Genomic DNA, 18,987 nt, shown 5'->3' with positions numbered 1-18,987 from the left:
CTCCTACTTGTTCAGCCAATCGCTCAGACAAACAAGTTTGTTTACATTTGCAGGTGATAATACTGCCCGCTTCTTTTTTACAATGTCACCTGAAAGTGAGAATTTGCATGGCACTTTTGTAGCCGGCATTGCAAGGTATTTACTTGCCAGATGTGCTAAACATTTGTTTGCCCCTTCATGCCACCATTCCAGAGGACATGCTTCCATGCTAATGATGCTCATTTAAAAAAAATGTGTTAATTAAATTTGTGACTGAACTCCTTGGGGGAGATTTGCATGTCCCCAGTTCTGTTTTACCTGCATTCTGTCCTATATTTCATGTTATAGCAGTCTTGGATAATGACCCAGCACATATTGTTCATTTTAGGAACACTTTCACTGCAGATTTGACAAAAACGCAAAGAAGGTACCAATATGAGATTTCTAAAGATAGCTACAGCACTTGACCCAAGGTTTAAGCATCTGAAGTGCCTTCCAAAATCTGAGAGGGACGAGGTGTGGAGCATGGTTTTAGAAGTCTTAAAAGAGCAACACTCTGATGAGGAAACTACAGAACCCGAACAACCAAAAAAGAAAATCAACCTTCTGCTGGTGGCATCCGACTCAGATTATGAAAATGAACATACGTCGGTCCGTGCTGCTTTGGATTGTTATCAAGCAGAACCTGTCATCAGCATGGACGCATATCCCCTGGAATGGTGGTTGAAGCATGAAGGGACATATGAATCTTTAGCGCATCTGACACATAAATATCTTGTGACGCCAAGTACAACTGTGCCATGAGAATGCCTGTTCTCACTTTCAGGTGACATTGTAAAGAAGATGCGGGCAGCATTATCTCCTCCAAATGTAAACAAACTTGTTTGTCTGAGCAACTGGCTGAACAAGAAGTAGGAATGAGTGGACTTGCAGGCTCTAAAATTTTACATTGTTTTATTTTTAATGCTGTTTTTTGTACATAATTCTATGTTTGTAAGTTCAACTTTCTTTATAAAGAGATTGCACTACAGTACTTGTATTAGGTGAATTGAAAAATACTATTTTGTTTTTTTACAGTGCAAATACTTGTAATCAAAATAAATATAAAGTGAGCACTGTACACTCTGTATTCTGTGTTGTAATTGAAGTTAATATATTTGAAAATGTAGAAAACATCCAAAAATATTTAAATAAATGGTATTCTATTATTGTTTAACAGTGCAATTAATCACAATTAATTTTTTTAGTCGCTCCATTAATTGTGATTAATTTTTTTAATTGCTTGACAGCCCTAGTATTTTTATATACCTTTTCTAGACGCCGCCATGGTACCTCTTGAACATAGGCCTTGACGTACACCACATGACAATATGATGAAATAAAGTGATTGCAGATATCCAGGGCAAATTGTTCTATAGTTTGGATCTAAGAAAACAAATAACACATTAAAGAGCACCAATGATCTAACGTATATTGGCATACAGAATACAACATGCACAGTTTGTCTGGATCACTGTAAATATTTTGATTGAAAATGGATTTTGTGGATGATATGGATGCCATTCAATTCTGGGTTTATAAAGACCTGTCTTTCTACCCACCTAGTCAGCATGCACTGTAAACTACAATAGGAGCTAAAGATTCACATTCATCAGCGATCCCTTTTTCCTTAGGTATAGTATTATCCACACAAAGGAAAGGAGAGGGCAGGTAGAATAACAGGATTGAGAGAAGCCACCACTGGTACCTGATCCTTAGAAAATGTAATATCAGAACATTCCTGGTAGGTGGTCTCCTGCAGAACGCTAAAGGGTAAAGATGGGATTTCATAATGAGACTGAGAATTTGGTCCATAATGTGGTATAATTAAGATATATGGAATTAGCAGATTAAAAGAACAGCTGAAGCCACTGAACTGGGGGTAATGATACTTATTTTCTTTGAAAAGCTTTTTGAGATCTGCTGATGGAAAACACTATATAAGAGGTAGGTATTATTATTATTATTTATTATGAAAGAGTGCACAGCTGTCCTACTACAAAAGGTACCTGAAGACAGGTGTGAGAACAGTGCTGGCTTTGTCAGACAAAAGACTACACCAGAAAACTGAAGGGAGGCCCAAATTCCAAGTTTAAGATTCAGAATTGGATTCATACTTTTTCAAAGTTCAGGGGTATCAGATCCAAGGGGTCCAAATGCAAAAAAAAGATTCATGATGGGGGGGCAGGGGTTGTCAACCAAACCTAAAAATGTCTTCCACATATAAAATAAAGCTTATCCACACTTGTGCACCAAACACCAGATGAGAAAGTCAATGTTGTGTATGAAGAACTAGTACTGGAAAAAGGAAAGATCCAGTTCAAAATCTCGAAGGGAGCTTCAGTGCCAAACTGGAAAGCAGGAAGCAAGAAAAACACATGAAAGAGAGTAGGAATTTTGTATTAGCCAAACTCTTTTCAACTTTTGCCTGGAGAAGAGCTTCTCGACCTGGGTGAGCTTTGAAAGGGGATAGAACAGGGCAATGAAAGAGTAGAGAGGATCTTTTGAAATATGTTGACAATAGAAAAGTAAGTACAACGATCACTTCTAAATAAATCTGGGGCAGGATCGTAAATACCAGTCAGCACAATACTAAATAGAATAGTTTAAAAATACCCCTTTGCATTTTGCCAAAGATAAGACGATGTTCTTCATGGTGTCAGTAGGGATAACAGCAGAATTTTCTCCATGCAAGTACTCATTGACAGAATCCAGTCTAATATGTACACAAGCTTCCACTTCTTTAATGAAGTGTTTCTTGTCATCTCTTCTAATGCGAAGGAGTTTAATCACGTTCTTTCCATACTCGGAATTCAGGACTTCCACATCTTCATTCTGCAGTGAAAACACAGGCATTTCTTACTCAATGGAGATCACAGTTATAAAGGAAGCCAGAGCCAGGCTCAGCTGGTTTAAATACTTGTTTCTTTATCAATGGCGATCATTTTATTTTTGTGTTTATCCTGGAATACTACAATAAGTAAGGTCACACCCAGGGGAAGGTGTGAGGTTCTGGCAAGAAGAAAGAAACCATTTTAAGGAGATACTATTATTAATAGTAGTAGTGGTATTTAATGTTTTTATTGTAGAAGCCTCAACTGTTATAAGCCCTGTTGCACTGGGCACTGTACAAATACCCCATGTAATCTGTCTATTGTCTGGAACAAGGAGAGTTATAATATGCCACTATGACTATTAGACTTGATTCACCACTGTGTTACTTTTGGTTTATATTCATTGTTATCAATGGAGTGTCACATGTTAGACTGAAATCAATGGAGTTACACCAGCTTAAAACAGAAATTATACACTGCTGAATGAGGCCCATTATTATTATTATTATTATTGTTTGTTGTTTGTATTCTGGTAGTACCCAGGGACCCTAATCATGAAACAGGACCCCATTGTGCTACACACTATGCAAACACATAAAAACAGACAGTCCCTGCCCCAAGGAGCGTACAATCTGAGTATAAAACAAGAGACAATCAATGAATACAACAAATAGGAGAGAAAAAGGAAACAATGAGACAAGATATTATGTCTCTCTCAGCCCATTGCTCAGATGTTTGAGTAACAAACACCCCAGGCTGTAAATCTAAGTGACTATAAAGTGTTTGATGGAGTGACTCTGGATTTATCTTCCTGTAGCTGAGATCATCCCTCACTCTGGAGCGTCAAGCCATGCCATTGCCTCAGATCTACACACTCATTTTCTGGCTTGCTCCTGGAAATAATGTATGCAACCAGCCAAAAGGTGTCAAACTCCTTTTAAACCTCTCCCCAAATTTGTAACAGCAATAGGGTGACCAGACAGCAAGTGTGAAAAATCGGGACAGGGGATGGGGGGTAATAGGAGCCTATATAAGAAAAAGACCCAAAAATCGGGACTGTCCCTATAAAATTGGGACATCTGGTCACCCTAAACATCAACAAAATATAAGCAGAAGCAGTAGAGTCTTGCATTATTTCAAAGCTACTAACTCCGTGGAACACACTTATTTCTCAGACTAAGGTTTACTTTCTACATATTAACTTGGTTTATTTTTCTGGTAGGCATTTTTTTCCCTGTTACCTTTAAAAATATATTTATGGTTTTCAGTTACTGCTGAGGTTTCTAGTAACAATCCAACTAAGAACATATTATAATTATTATTAGTTATTATGTCAAAGCATCCACAGCGAGCTGAGTACTTCACAGAAAACGTGTAAATGACAAGTCTTTACTCCAAAGTCCTTGCTGTGTAAGTGGTGGATCTGTTACACAAATGAGACTATAACATACACCAGGAAAAGAGGTGGTCAGAAAAGAGTCATGTTACCAATATATGAGGATATTGTTACTCCAGTTAGGCTGTACTGGTCCAAAAACGGAATGGGTGGGTAGGATTTTGGGAGATCGTAGGGTCCTAAGTAGTGATTTGAATGGATCAAGGATGGAGGTTTGACAAATGGATTTCAAAAAGGTATGCCAAGCTATGTGGCAGGATGGAGGAAGGGGTGGAAGCACTTGTGAAAAAAAGAGACAAAAGGGGTATCAGATTGGCAAAGCGGAGGGTATGGCAAGAATTCAGAGGAAGATCAGGTGAGATATTTAGGCAGGTTTGTGAGACACTGTGCCCCATGTGACACTCTGTGCTCCATGTTCACCACTTTTATATGGTTTTGATATATCCTGTACAAAGTATGCCTTGTATGGTATCATGTGAAAACTCATAATCTGCTGACCATTATTATCTTGGTAAAATGTGTGTGGCAACTTTGCATGTAAAGTTATGAGACTACTGTATTACAATGATTTTACGGTAACATGTTACAAAGTTAGAAAAGCAGGCTCAGACTAGTTTTTTGGAGACAAAGACAAACTTGCAGGTCAGCAGAATGCTAAAGAGTCATTACTAAGGTCCTACTTGAATCACAGGATGATTGTCAAATAATTGCAGCTGAGTTGCGGACAAGATATGGAAAATTGCAGAAAAGTAATAAAGGACCTTTATTAATTGCGATAATTTGGAAAAGCCAGAGAAGACTTACTTGTTTAAAAAAAGTTTTGTGGAACAATATAAACACTCAAGTTATGCCTGCAAATGTTTTTGATAACCAGACATTTTGCTGCAACTATATTGTAGTTATTAATGTGCAGGGCTGACAGCCTGAGCACCGCATGCACAGGGCTGGCAGCCTGAGCCCCAGCAGCTGGCAGCTCAGATAAATTAGGTTCTTCTGCACTAATGGGGGGAAAAGTGTGTGTTACAAATGCCAAAATGTATGCAAAATTGTGGACTGTGAAAAGTAAGCTAATTACAATCAAAATTGCGGTGGAAGCCTAATATTGCAAGATCTGCAATTTCCGCAATATTGGAAATTAAGTAGGGCCTTAGTCACTACCTGTTTAATTGGAGATTCCCCAGCAGCGACATTGTAAACAAGTATTTACAACTCATCTGAAGGACATATGCAATGGAACTGCTGATCCCATGACCCAGCAAAGACTTTTCCAGTACAAAGGGTCAGAGTATAAAAAAGAGAGACAGTGACCACCTCACTACCTCTCCTCCCCCATCTCTACTCACGGCAGCGAGACCACTTGAAAGACAATAGGAGCATCATTGGATTGGGGGGGAGTGGTCCTAATTGGTAATCTTTCCAGTTAGTATGGACTGCTGAAAGTTTCTGGGGGAGAGAAACCTTTTTGATTTCAAATCTTATTTAGCTTGGTAAATTCAGGAATTAGTTTGCAGTTTTATCCCATGTGTAACCAGTTCTGACTTTTATGCCTTTATCACTTATAATCATTTCAAATACATTTTTCTCTAGTTCATAAACTTTTTATTCTTTTACCTAATCCAGTGTATATTTGGATTGAAGTGCTTTGGGACTCCACGTCAGCCAGCAAGGCTTGAGCATATAAACATTTACCCTTTGTTGCAATGTCGGACCAATATGAGCTTATGCTGTACAGGGGTCTACTGAGCAGTATAAGTCACACATTCCTGGGACGCAAAGCTGGGGTTGGGGAATTTGCAGGTGTTGCCCTGTATGTAGTTCATGAATGGCTGGGAGAGCATTCATGTAACTTTGCTAGGAATGACTTTAAATGCTAATGGCTGTGTGTGAGCAGAGCTTGGAGAGGCTGCTTGTGAAAGGCACCCTGGGCTGGATGGTTAAAGGGACACAGCGGTTCAACAGTCCAGATTGTACCCTGGGGGTGTCACAAGGGGCTATATGATGTACGATCTTGAAAGTAAGGACAAAAAGTTTGAGCTTGATGGTCAGCAGCACAATGGGGATCTGTAAGGGACGAGGTTAGGAGGAGGTGATTGCAGTAGTCAACAGGTGGGAGTTGATAAGGATGTGGGAGAGTGGTTACAGCATCATGAAAGAAAGCAAAAAATGTTTTTTTTCAATCTCCAGAAAGAAGCAACAGTAGTTGATCAGAGGCGCTGGATATGGGGAGTGAAGGAGAAGGAGGTTTCAACTGAGTGATAGGGAGGCTAGTGGTGGTATCAGTCTTGATGGAGAGAAGAGGTAGTGGAAATAGTGTGGGAGGAAAATACTCCATTTATAAAAGTCTACAGCAGGTTCACTCTGTATTACATTGCTTTCTTTGTACTATAGCATAAGATGCAAGTGCTATATTGTCATGTATTCGATAAGAAGTAGAAGATGATGAAGAAATGCTAAGGATACATATTCTATGTCCTTGAGGTAGCATGGTATAAGACAATGATACCACTGCAAGAGACTACCTCAAACAGGCAACGTCATGCCTCAATAAATTACCTTAAAATACTACCAGCTGTTTGTAGTACAATTCTGTCCCACCTTTAATAAAAAGGAAAACCTCTAATAATGAGCCAATTTTTGTTGGTTGCTTTAAAACAGTTTTGTCTGTAAATGCTTTATCTGTACATCAATGCGGACAAAAAAGGTTGCAAGCTCCAATGTAAGGTTGCAATTTTTTCTGTACTACTGTTCTTCTGTACTATATGCTGTTCATATGATATACTTTACATGGTATATTAATCCTATTCCTTCAGTATAGAATACAATATGATAATGAGAAAATAGGTTATTTCCATAGATTTTGCAACAGATGCATTACATTAAGTGCAATGCTGAGAACACAGCTGCTACTAATTTTATATTTTAAAACCTATCAATCAAATTGTTTTATTATTGAGATTAATTACTAAGATTAATGTGAACTTGAAGATGAAGTTCAAACTTCCAGGGGGATGAAACTGAATCAAATAAGAGAAATGCACTTCAGAAAACAACTCCTTTAAAATCTGGTATTTGCTCATTCTGTGCAGCTGACAGAGAGACTCTTTAGAGAGTCACTTTGCTTTGCTGTTACTTAGTTCCTCCATTGTCCCCGGGGGCAGCTGAAATTTCCTGCAAAAGTGAAGATGGTGACCAGGATGATGGTAAGTAAAGAACATATGCAGAGAAGTTTGGGAATGTGAAATTATTAAATAGATGGATTACAGAACTGTACTGCACATCAATCAGTGTTTTCATCTTTTCTACTTTGTAGGTAACCTTTGAGCTATATGTCTGGAGAGTGAAATGTAGATTACTGAAATCTGATTGAATTTCATTGTAAATAACCCATCCTTGCATTATGACTAACTGCAAAATTATCATTGGTTTACAAAGTATTAATTTTGTATGTCCACAGAGCCTCTAGGACCTGAAAAGTTCCTCTGAAGGCTGTTTTACAAAGTATCCTTTTTTTTTTTTGCGTCCTTGAGATTCAGCAAAGATTTTTTTCTTTTTACTCATGCACTGAACCTTTTGTGAATCATTCAGACCATGCTTAGTTCTGTTTCATGTTTGCTTGCAAGCACTCCTACCTCTACCTCTTCTGGCCATTGTACCTTGGCAGTTCACATGCTCTCCAGCAGAAGCCTGGGTCTCTGTACTGTCATGGACCGATACAAGAAGAATCGTTTTGGTGAAGAACTTACAGTTGACATTCTGGACAGGGCCAACAAGCAGGTGCAATACCACAGAGAGAAGGATTCAGAGCAAGTGGAAAGGCACAGGCAGGCTGCAGAGTGCAGGCTCCTGCTGTACCTTCCCCAGGGCCTGAGTCCCCTCCATGTTACCATGCGCTGCATGCCAGGAACAGTATGGACAATTCGGTGGTTGGGTGGCCCATGCAACCAGTACTTAGCAGCAGCTGGACAGGGCAAATCTATGCCCAGCATACTTCCAACCTTGTGCTGATCCCCTCCTCCCTGCATGCATCCCCCTCTCTGCACACACTCCTGCAGGTCTCCACAACTGTGCAGTTGTGGCAAGCGCATGCTAAACATACAAGAAAGGTAAAGGAGAACATGCTAGGGGACACACAGAATTAGGGGCTTTCTTTTATGGCACTGTTTGCACTGTTCAATGTTTGGTTTATACAGTTTGCTTTATCACTGGTTGTGGTAGTAGTTTATTATTGTTGTTTTGGTGCTCTAGGGAAGCTGATTTACCTGGCAATGCTGTGATAGTGTTTTTGTAATACAAGTAAAGGCTTTTATTTTATTAAGAAATTTTATTACCGTCATGTATCATCTTCTAGTGTGTGTTTTAAATAATATACATAAATACAGGATACAGTGCTACCGGCAAGCAGCACAGTCCCCCCCATTACACCCAACCTGAGTATGGGAGGCACAATTGAGCCTTATGTGTACAGCTGTTTTTTGCCATCCATATATTCGAGTATGTAAGGCTTCCTCCTTATTCTTCTGAGCATAATTGTTCTTAGCCCCTACATTTCTAAGCAATTTCAAAACTGTCCATAATCTACAGACTGTACTGTCACTTCCTTCCCTCCCCCCATCTCTGACCATAAAGAAGTGAGTTAGAGACTGTTAATTTACGCTGTGACTTGGCATTTTTCCTGTGGGTTCAGGTTAGAACTGTAACTTTTTTTCATATGTGTTTACTGTATTTGAACATGTGTGTAGGAGAGATTTCAAGAAACCAATCAAATACTGGCAATCTGCTCATCTCTTCTATTTGCATTATCCTTGTGCTCTATAACTGGAAGTTGCTGTTTACAGTCTCACACTGTAGCCAAGCAGCAGGCAGAAATGTTCTGTATACTAGAGAAAAAAATGGGGAAATGCAAAAATAGGTATCTATTTAAAGGCAAGTATCAGTTCATTTGCAATTTCAGTAGAGATTGTCTTAGCCCACACAGTTTGGATCTGGGTTTTCAGCACTTCAAACTTAGAGGTTATTTGGATCTGAAGTTTTGGGATCATTTGCAAAATTTGGATACAAATTTGGATTCCAATTCCAGAAATCCAGCAGTCTTTAGACCTTAGGTATAGGTGCAGGCTGATATCTCAGTAGCAGGGCTATACACTATTTGAGTTGTCACTGTTAGTTACTGGCATAGGGGCTGTCACCACTGTTAATGTTTCTGTGCCTTCGTAGGGGTCCACTCGGTCTGAACCACTGATTCCCCCATGAAACTGTCTGCAAAGGAAGCTGATATTGCAAAAGCCAATGCCCACCAACTGTAACTAGGTATAGATTTCATTCCCTTTTCCTCCTCAGAAATAAGAACCAAACTATTACACAGCACTTAAAAGTGTACAAAGTGCTTCACTGAAGAAGTGGATGCTTGGTTTATGAATCACACATTTGGGGGGTTAGAAACAGGTGTAGCTGCAATGCTGGTTCTTTTTTTATTTTAAACAGCTTTGACTATTTTTGCTTTCATTGTGTATATTTGCATGATAAATGAAAGGTATCTAGTATCAACATAGACAAATATTAAGAAAGAACAGAACTCTGTGAAGAATTCTAGGATCAACGAGATAAACTGTATGGATCTTTTAAAGGGATAGGATCTCAGACAACCTGAGTGAAGCTCAGATTGTACTTCATTGATTCAGAAAGCCAGTACATGTTATATTCAGTCATCTAGAACTGAAATATCTACACTATTAAAAATACATGTGTGTACATTTTTCTTTTTAAATCTGCCACTCTATTGTCAAGCAGTTAAACACTGAACACACCAATATCTTCTGTTCTGGTGATTTAAAAAATATCCCAACTTTTGTTCTCCCCGCTGCTGCCCACCTCATTCTCTGCCCTGGATGAGGTTCTGCTGCTGGAGGAGAAACCCAGTAGCATCCTCTTTTGGCTGCTTCTGAGAGGAGCCGGTTGAGATGAGACTGCTGCTTCAAGAAGGCTGTCAAGTATCAGGGGGTAGCCGTGTTAGTCTACAAAAACAACAAGGAGTCTGGTGGCACCTTAAAGACTAACAGATTTATTTGGGCATAAGCTTTCGTGAGTAAAAACCTCACTTCTTCGGATGCATAGAGTGAAAGTTACAGATGCAGGCATTATATACTGACACATGGAGAGCAGGGAGTTACTTCGCAAGTGGAGAACCAGTGTTGACAGGGCCAATTCAATCAGGGTGGATGTAGTCCACTCCCAATAATAGATGAGGAGGTGTCAATTCCAGGAGAGGAAAAGCTGCTTCTGTAATGAGCCAGCCACTCCCATTCCCTATTCAAGCTCAGATTAATGGTGTTGAATTTGCAAATGAATTTTAGTTCTGCTGTTTCTCTTTGAAGTCTGTTTCTGAAGTGTTTTTGTTCAAAGCCCGTAGCGCTCGGCTCTTAAACAGAGCTGAAAAGTCAGGGGAGGAGCAGAGCCGCCGCGGCCGGAGGCTCTGCTCCTCCCCTGACTCTTTGGCTCTGTTTAAGAGCCGAGCTGCCCGAGCGCTACCGGCTTTGGGCAGCCCCCATGCCTCCAGACCCTGCGCTGCCGGAGCCCGGGAGGGGAAGTGCCCGGCCGGTGGCTGGGGTCCGGAGGCAAGAGGGCTGCCTGAAGCCCATAGCGCTCGGGCAGCTCGGCTCTTAAACAGAGCCGAAGAGTCTGGGGAGGAACAGAGCTGCCGCGGGAGGGGAAGTGCCCGGCCGGCATTTTCCCGGACATGTTCGGCTTTTTGGCAATTCCCCCCGGATGGGGGTTTGATTGCCGAAAAGCCGGACATGTCCGGGAAAAAACGGACGTGTGGTAACCCTATGGTTGTGGATGTTTGGCGTAGTAGTTAATTGTGTTGGGAGAGGGTAGTTTGGCAAAGGGCTGTTAAAGGGGTGATGGACGGTTGCCATCCTTTGCTGGGGAAGGGAGAGTTAAGAAAATTCAAAGCACAGAAAAACTAAAAGTGCGTGAAATTTCACACCCATTGGCCACCTACTTTTAAAGAGAAGCAGGAATTTATTTCCCCTTTTAAGACCATTTTAAAACATAATCCTAACTCCTGAGTTGCTACCAGGTGCCTCCAGAATAACAGAAACTATACTGCAGCTTTAACAATGGAAGCGTTCAGCAAAGAGCTGGAGGGCTCAGAGGGGCTCCTTGCTAAAATTCTGTCACCAAATGGAAAGGAGTTATGAGGAAATTTCCCCTGCTTTAGATGGGGTTAACCATGCTCCGCTGATGATTGTACCAACTTTCAGGCATTTAAAAAAGCAACAAATCCAGGGAAGGACAGTGTGGATCCCCCTATAGGCTCCCTCCCCCATTTCAAACTACACAAGCTGAACACTCCACTTCACTATCAGTTCACTTAGAGCAATTCTCAGGACCAAAGCAAAAACATTTCCAGTGAACTGCATGTGATGTAAGCTTGTTTGCTAAGCAGTGATTCTGCTCTGGCTGTGGTTACAATGACAGAGGGTTATTCCTGAAGTGATCAATGAATGGATTCTTGGCCCGTCTATTCTCTCCAAGCATAAACACCCATGGCTCCCATTTAGCCAGGGAGAAGGAAGAACGACTTAATAAGAGCCCCTTGTTTGAATGTTAGCAGCACATTCCCAGAGATATTACCATGCTCCATAATTATCCCCAGAAACAACTCCACCCATATGTGAATTTATATTAACTGTTGTGTGGCTCTGATTATACCTTTCCTTTTTAGGTTCTGAGAAAAATACCTCACTGGATTACTCAGTCCCTAATTTTATTAAAAGGCATGAAGCTATCAGTGCCCAGGAGCTGGTGCTACAGCATTGTCAGCAGTATGCCTAGTCTCTGTGATTTCTCACCACAGGAGATCAAGAACAGCCCAAACCTAACTGTGTACAGCACATGATGCAACACTTGCTTTTTCACAACATCCTTCCTGCAATGACAAAGCTAAAGAAAGACCAGACTCCATAGATACAGATAGAAAATGACAGAGAGAAGGGAAAAAGAAATTAAAAACACAAAGAAAAGTATGGGAAAAAATCTAGCAGTAGAGAGTAGAGACCATTCAATATACAATGATCCCAAACTGGAACTTCATACCTTGATTAGGTATGAAGTGATTAGGTACTTTATAAATATCAGTTTAGATTAGATCGTTTTATACTGAGTTATTGGACAAAGAAACCTGTATCTTCAAGGTCAGAATGGATTAAAAGACCAGTCCTTCCAGGCTCTGAGCAGGAAATCCTCAGAACCTTTCTGGCCTTTGCCTGAGGGCATGTATACTTGTATCCTATAGAACAACTTAGAGAATTTTTCACTTGACCACAGCTCAAAGAGCCGGGAAGCGATTACTACTTATCAGCTCAGGGATCCACCAAAGACATTTAAGACTTGGGATCTAAATATGAGCTAAATTTGATATTTCTATTTTAAGTAGGTTAAATTGTTGAGTATATATTTTTCCATAGGGTTTTTAATCCAATTACTTAAGTGTGAAGCACCTTCTATATTTATATTATATATACGAGATATGTTTTAAAAGGTATATTTGATGTTAATTTTTTTTAAATGAAATTGTAAAATAATAAAAATGAGCACAGGGAAAAAATTATCCAGCTTGCTGTTGACAAAAGGTTAATGTACAGTGTAAGTGATGTCAGTGATGCCTGCTGATTTTAGTATTACTTCATTGTTTTTACAACTTTGCTGATCTTAGATTTGCACATGAGATGTTTGGGGACAATTATGAGTTTCTTGACGATAAGTAAAAGTAAGGAATGTGCTCCCATCCAACTGGCCAGTTTGCAGTGCTGGAACAAAGTTAAAACAGTGCAGAATATTGTCTTCACTGCTACCCAGGACCATTCAAAGCTGTGTGTGAAAGGAGGCAACTGTAATTCAGATTCCTACCCGCTGTACACTGGAGAAGTGAACAGAGATGTGAGGGGGATGGTGGTGGTGTGTGTGTTTTAAGTCGTGTAGGAGACATTTTACAGTATTGAAACTTCACTGGAGTGTGATGCAACTCATTAGACAGGACACCCCTCTCTTAAAACCCAGATTGGCCTCCATCCCAGGCTGATACTGTGAAAACTTGCTTTCTGTAATTTGGTGGCATCAGAAAAGTTGACTCATGACACTGGAGTGATAGACAATGTTATTTATATTTTTTTAAAAGTCCTTCAATGTTTAAAGATTCTTGTGTTCTTTTGATTCTCACATCCCTTGTTTTGGGTCATTGTCCTGCAATGTGTCCCAGATCTGGGCTCTGGAGACTGAGTGTGTTGAATACTCTGAACTGCCTGTGATGTGCTCTAAAACTCAAAGGGCAGCAGCTTAAGAACATCCCCCTTATAAAACAGTCCTATAGAATATAATAGAGATGAAACCAGCTCGGTTCTATAGAAAAGTAATAGGGTTCTATAAAACATATAGACTTAATGAATTATATCCCTTCCATTGGTGCTGCAATATTATCTGCTCCCCCCGATCTCTGAAGGAGGCAGGTCATTCTCATTCTTGATACTGACTTAGCAGCCCTGAATCAGGAAGGATTTTCTTCTCCCTGCTTTCCTCTCTGGCTTTTAAGGGTAGCACGGCAGAATCGGGATCAGGAAACCACTAACTTCTGCTGAGGTCACTCTGTGCAGCGGAGAGCAGTTACTACAATTGTTCCCAGCTCCCCAAGGGCCCTGCCTTCCCTTCTGCTCTGCAGTCACCTGTGCAAGTATAACACTGACAGACCTCGGTCAACGGCGGGCGGGATTGAACTGGGGACCTCTGGAGCTTAGTGCATGAGCCTCTACTGCATGAGCTAAAAGCCAACTGTAGCGCAGACTCATTTATCTCTCTCTTTAAGTGGTCTCAGTGCAGTAGATGGGACAGAACCACACCCAGGAGGTGTGTGGGTTACACAAGAAGGCAAGGGATTGGGGAACTAAGAGTGAAGAGGAGAGTAGAATGAAGAGGAGAACTCAGGAGATGAGAACTGAAGGAGGAGAGAGCAAGTCAGGGAAACAAAAGCAAGAGAGGAGAAGACAACTGATGGAGAGAGAGAGACACAAGAGAAAGGGAGTGAGGTTGCAGGAGGCAGGAGAGGTGAAGGGCCAATAGCAGTGGAGGTGGAGAATGAGGGTGAGAGAGATACAGAGGGTAGAATGACAATGTGGGAATAGAAAACCCAAGATGGGGGGAAGAGAACAAGATGGAAAGGGGATGCCTCCCTGGAGGGTGGGGAAAAAGGAACAGAGAATCCAAGGAAGGAGTGAAAGGAACTGGACCTGGGGAGAGAAAGTGCTCTAGGGGCCGGGGAGAATAGACTCAGAAGGGGAGCAGAAGACCTGAAGAAAAGAAAAATGAAGGAGATGTACAGAGAGTCCCCAAGGTGGAGGGGAATGGGAGAGGTTAGAGGCTATGGGGCAGGATAGCAAAGAACCAGGAGAAGGAGAAACAAGGAGCACTTGCTGTTTATCGCACTTTCCTGCCATATAACTCACTGCACTTAACAAAAATGGTTAAGCATCATTCACCCCATTTTAATGATGGAGAAGCTCAGGCAGAGAAGAGATTACAATGAGACATAAACTAAAGTAACTTGTGCTGCTCAGTGACAGATTCAGGGGTAGAACTCAGACTTCTCCACATACACATCTTGGAGAAAGAGAGAAAAGGTTTCACATGGAGAAATAAATACAGAAATAAACATCTGAAAAGAATATAAGATCAGAAAAAGCTAAATTTAGGGGGGGAAATGACATCAAGAAACAGGAAAAAAATCAATTGAGGTATAGATAAAATTGTCTAGAACCCCAAATCCTTCTTTTTATATCTGCAAGCACCAGTGAAAAGTGAAATTAAAAGATAACTGAATTTGCTAAAAATAAGAGGGAAAAGTCCATGACTTAAATAGTGACACAAACCATTTAATTAGCGTGAACGTAAACCCAACAGAGCAGTTTTATAAACATTCCAGTGACAGCAGTTGGTTTTAAAGAAATAAAGCACTCTCCTGCAGTGTTTTGCAACTCAAACGTTACAGCAGAGAATCTGAAAATGAAAGTAACTTCATTCATTTTACTGCCCCGGCTGAGAGAAATGCACACATTAAATAAAGAGCACAAATAATGATAAGCAAACTGGATTCTTTGCATTCTTTCATTTGGGTGTTATTAGTAAATGCCTTTGTTTACAACAGGTGGCTTTTTAGCTTACAGATACAAATCAGAGTCAGGTTATAAACACTTCTGTTTAAAAGTTTTACCTTATTTCATCTTATCCTGCTAACACATTCTTTTCCACTCAATTTTAGGTGCTAAATAGGTCAAGCTTAATCGCCAATGAACTGTGTTGCTAAACTGATTTGACAGCTTTAAAATAAATAGGTGAACACAAAAATATAGCTTAACATTTAATATCACTGCTTCTCACTGCACTGAGAGAAAATTTGTAAAACTTCTAAAAACTTACTGGCAGGTGACACACTGCAGGCTGCTGCATTGTTATCTCTTGGGTGGCTGAGAAGAGTAATACCAGTTACAGCAGCTGCTGCACTATAAAAAGTGTCATCTTAACGTCAGAGGAGGAGCAATGATTGAGGAGTTGGCATCACAAATGCAAATATTTCACAATTTATTCAGCTACACAGCATTTTTTTCTGCCCTGAGCAGAAACTTTAATGAAAGAAAGTATCTATGACAAAAAAAGAAATATAGCGACAAGGAGGCTGATCTAATCTCATTAAAGTAAATGGGAATTTACCCTCTATTTAAATGGGAGCAGCACTTCAAAGACAATGCAATCACTATTAAAAATTCCAAGGCTTAAATCTGTTGTGGTCTGTGACATAATCTAAGGGCTTGTCTACACTGGCAAGTTTTGTTGCCAAAAACTGCCTTTTGGCGACAAAACAGCGGAGCGCTGCCAGCTTTTTTGCCGCCCGAGTCAGCGGAAGGTCCCGCCCCTGAAATGCCATCCCCCTCAGAGGTGGCGGCAGGTCCCATCCCCGAAATACCGACGACGACTGGGGCGGCCGAAGATCTGGTCGCCGCCCCCAAAATATTAGCGTCCTAGGCGACCACCTAGGTCACCTAATGGGTTGCGCCGGTCCCAAGCGTACACACTGCAAGGTCCCTTTAAAAAAAAAAAAAAAAAAAACGCCTAGGTTTGGCAACAAAAAACTTCCACCCCTGCGAGAAACTTGTGTCTTTTCCCCTCCCTTTATTGTTGACAAACAGCCAGTGTGGCTGTTTGTCAACAATAAAGGGAGGGGAAAAGACAGTTTTTTTCCCGATTTTATTGGCCTCCAGAAAGTATCCCACAATTCCCATGCGGCCGCTCTGGTCAGCGGTTTGAACTCTGCTGCCCTGCAGCCAACCCACCCCTCCCCCTTGCAAGCCCCAGGAATTTTAAATCTCATTTCCTGTTTGTTTGGCTTCCCAGAGGAGTTTCCCAGGTGCGCCCGGCTGGCTATCGCACTAAACGCATTCCTGCTTGGACCACCGCTGAGTTGTTGAATCTGCTCAGTATATGTGGAAAGGAGTCTGTTCAGTCACAGCTGCGAGTGACCCATAGGAATTGGGACACATATAGGCAAATTTCTCTGGGCTTGTGTGAAAGGGGCTCTGATTGGGACATGCAGCAGTGCAGAGCGAAGATAAAGGAGCTGAGACAGGCATACCATAAGGCACGGGAGGCGAACCATCACTCTGGTGGTGCACCTAAGACCTGCTGCTTCTATAAGGAGCTGGTTGCTATCCTCGGTGGTGACCCCACCTCCATTGCCAATTGCCCCATGGATACTTCACATGCAACTGAAAGAGGGGTTAACCCAGAGGCAGAAATTGTGGATGAAGAAGTCGAGCTAGAAGAGGAGGTGGTGCTCCCAGCCGGGTCACCCGGTGGAAGCAGGCAGCCAGGGACTTTTCTCCATTCCAGAAGTGCTCAACGGGGAGCAGGAAGCACATGTGACTCTGGGTAAGTTGCTGTGGCTTGTGTAGGGAATCGAAAAGTGGAAGGCAGGTAGTGTTTTCTGTGAGCTGGACATTGCCCTGTGTAGCTAATCTGCAGGTCAAGCAGAGTGTTGATGGACATCGAGACCTGCAGGGAATCCTCCAGAGAGAGGCTTTGGAAAGTTTCCAAGAGGTACTTGTTAATCCTCTGCCACAGATTCCAAAGGATTGCAGCCTTGTTAGTTCCCCCATTGTAGGAAACTGTACCATGCCATTAGCAATCACTGGAGCTGGGACCAAAGCGGCACATAACTGAGCTGCATATAGACCGGGATGAAAGCCACAAGCATTCAGCAGTTGAGCCCTGGTTTCCCTGGTCACCCTCAGCAGCGAGATGTCAGCCAGCAGGTTGGCCGCCTGTGAAAAATTGTAGGATAATTTTAGAATGAGTCCCCTGCAAGCCGTGACCTTTTTGTCCGTATGCACAACCGCCTTCCCCGCACTCCCAAAACTCACCATGATTGGGGTGCTCGTGGAGCTGTGTCTCCCATTGTGCTGTATAACCTCGCGGAACAGGTCTTCTTCGCTGCGCCAAGGGTTTGTTTCTTATCTGCCGCTGCCAGTCCGCGGTGGGTGCGTGGTGTGTTTTTCAAGGTCTGTGCTGAACAGAAGAGGGATTGTTGCATTCCAGCAAACGATTGAAAAAAACCCTTGGCGCAGCGAAGAAGACATGTTCCGCGGGATTATACAGCACAATGAGAGACAGACCAGGGAATGGAAAGAGTGCTGGGAAGCTGAAAGGCAGGACAGAAAAGAGAGTGCTGCTTTTGCTAGGCAAGCGACAGAGCGGATGATAAAAGTTATGGAGGATCAGACAGAGATGCTCAAGTTTCTGATACAGCTGTAGACTGAGCAGATCCAAGTTCGAATGCCACTGCAGCTGCTGCACAATTGCTTGCCTACCCCACCCCCCTCTATGCCCAAACATTCCTTTTCACTTCACTTCACTCCTGAATTTCCCCATCACTTCTCCCCCCCACACACACAGCTTGCACAATGATAGCTGGAGCTACACACACTTGTGAGGTTTTACCCTTTTTAACAATAAATAAAGGCTAAGATATTTAATGGTACAGTGTTTTTATTCTGTGTTCCAGGAAAGCATAGAGCAATCAATTCACTCTCGGGAACAGGTTCCTAAAGCATTGTGTTGCATGTATCTTGGGCCCCAAAATTGTGCATGGATGCAACAGGGAAGCAACTCCAAAGCAGACGTGTGTTACTGCCCCTCATTGTTGAAGTGGTTCCTCAAAGCCCCTCTGATGTTAATAGCAGCCCTCCGGGCTCCCCTGACAGCCCTAGCATCTGGCTGTTCAAACTGTGCAGCCAAGCGCTCTGCCTCAGTGCTCCACACCTGAGCAAACATTTCACCCTTAGATTCACACAGATTATGCAAAGTGCAGCACGCGGCTATGACCACGGGAATATTATCCTCGGTAAGGTCTAACCTGCCATTTAAACACTTCCAGTGACCTTTCAAATGGCCAAAGGCACATTTGACTGACATGCAGCACCTACTCATCCCGTTGTTAAAATGCTCCTTGCTGCTGTCCAGGTGCCCTGTGTAAGGTTTCATGAGCCAGGGCTGTAAGGGGTAAGCTGGGTCTCCCAGGATTACTATGTGCATTTCCACATCCCCCACTGTGAACTTGTGGTCTGGAAAGAAAGTCTCCGCTTGCAGCTTTCTGTACAGGCCACTGTTCCTCAAGATGTGTGTGTCATGCACCTTTCC

General features: G+C 41.9%; 1 protein-coding gene across 1 annotated transcript in view; it reads right to left on the bottom strand.

Annotated features, from left to right (window-relative positions):
- Window positions 1-15,759, bottom strand: part of LOC117882030 (uricase-like) — a 29,727-nt gene extending 13,968 nt beyond the window's left edge. The window contains exons 1-3 of the mRNA XM_034779984.1: window positions 15,715-15,759; window positions 2,635-2,853; window positions 1,288-1,404 (exon numbers count right to left, since the gene is read on the bottom strand). Coding sequence (XP_034635875.1) covers window positions 1,288-1,404; window positions 2,635-2,853; window positions 15,715-15,744 — 366 coding nt within the window. The 5' untranslated portion in view covers window positions 15,745-15,759. The remainder of the gene's footprint in view (window positions 1-1,287; window positions 1,405-2,634; window positions 2,854-15,714) is intronic.
- Window positions 15,760-18,987: the final 3,228 nt, after the last annotated feature.

The sequence above is a fragment of the Trachemys scripta genome, chromosome 8, assembly GCF_013100865.1.
Source record: "Trachemys scripta elegans isolate TJP31775 chromosome 8, CAS_Tse_1.0, whole genome shotgun sequence".
Lineage (NCBI taxonomy): Eukaryota > Metazoa > Chordata > Testudines > Emydidae > Trachemys > Trachemys scripta.
This window is presented reverse-complemented; position numbering and strand designations above follow the sequence as displayed.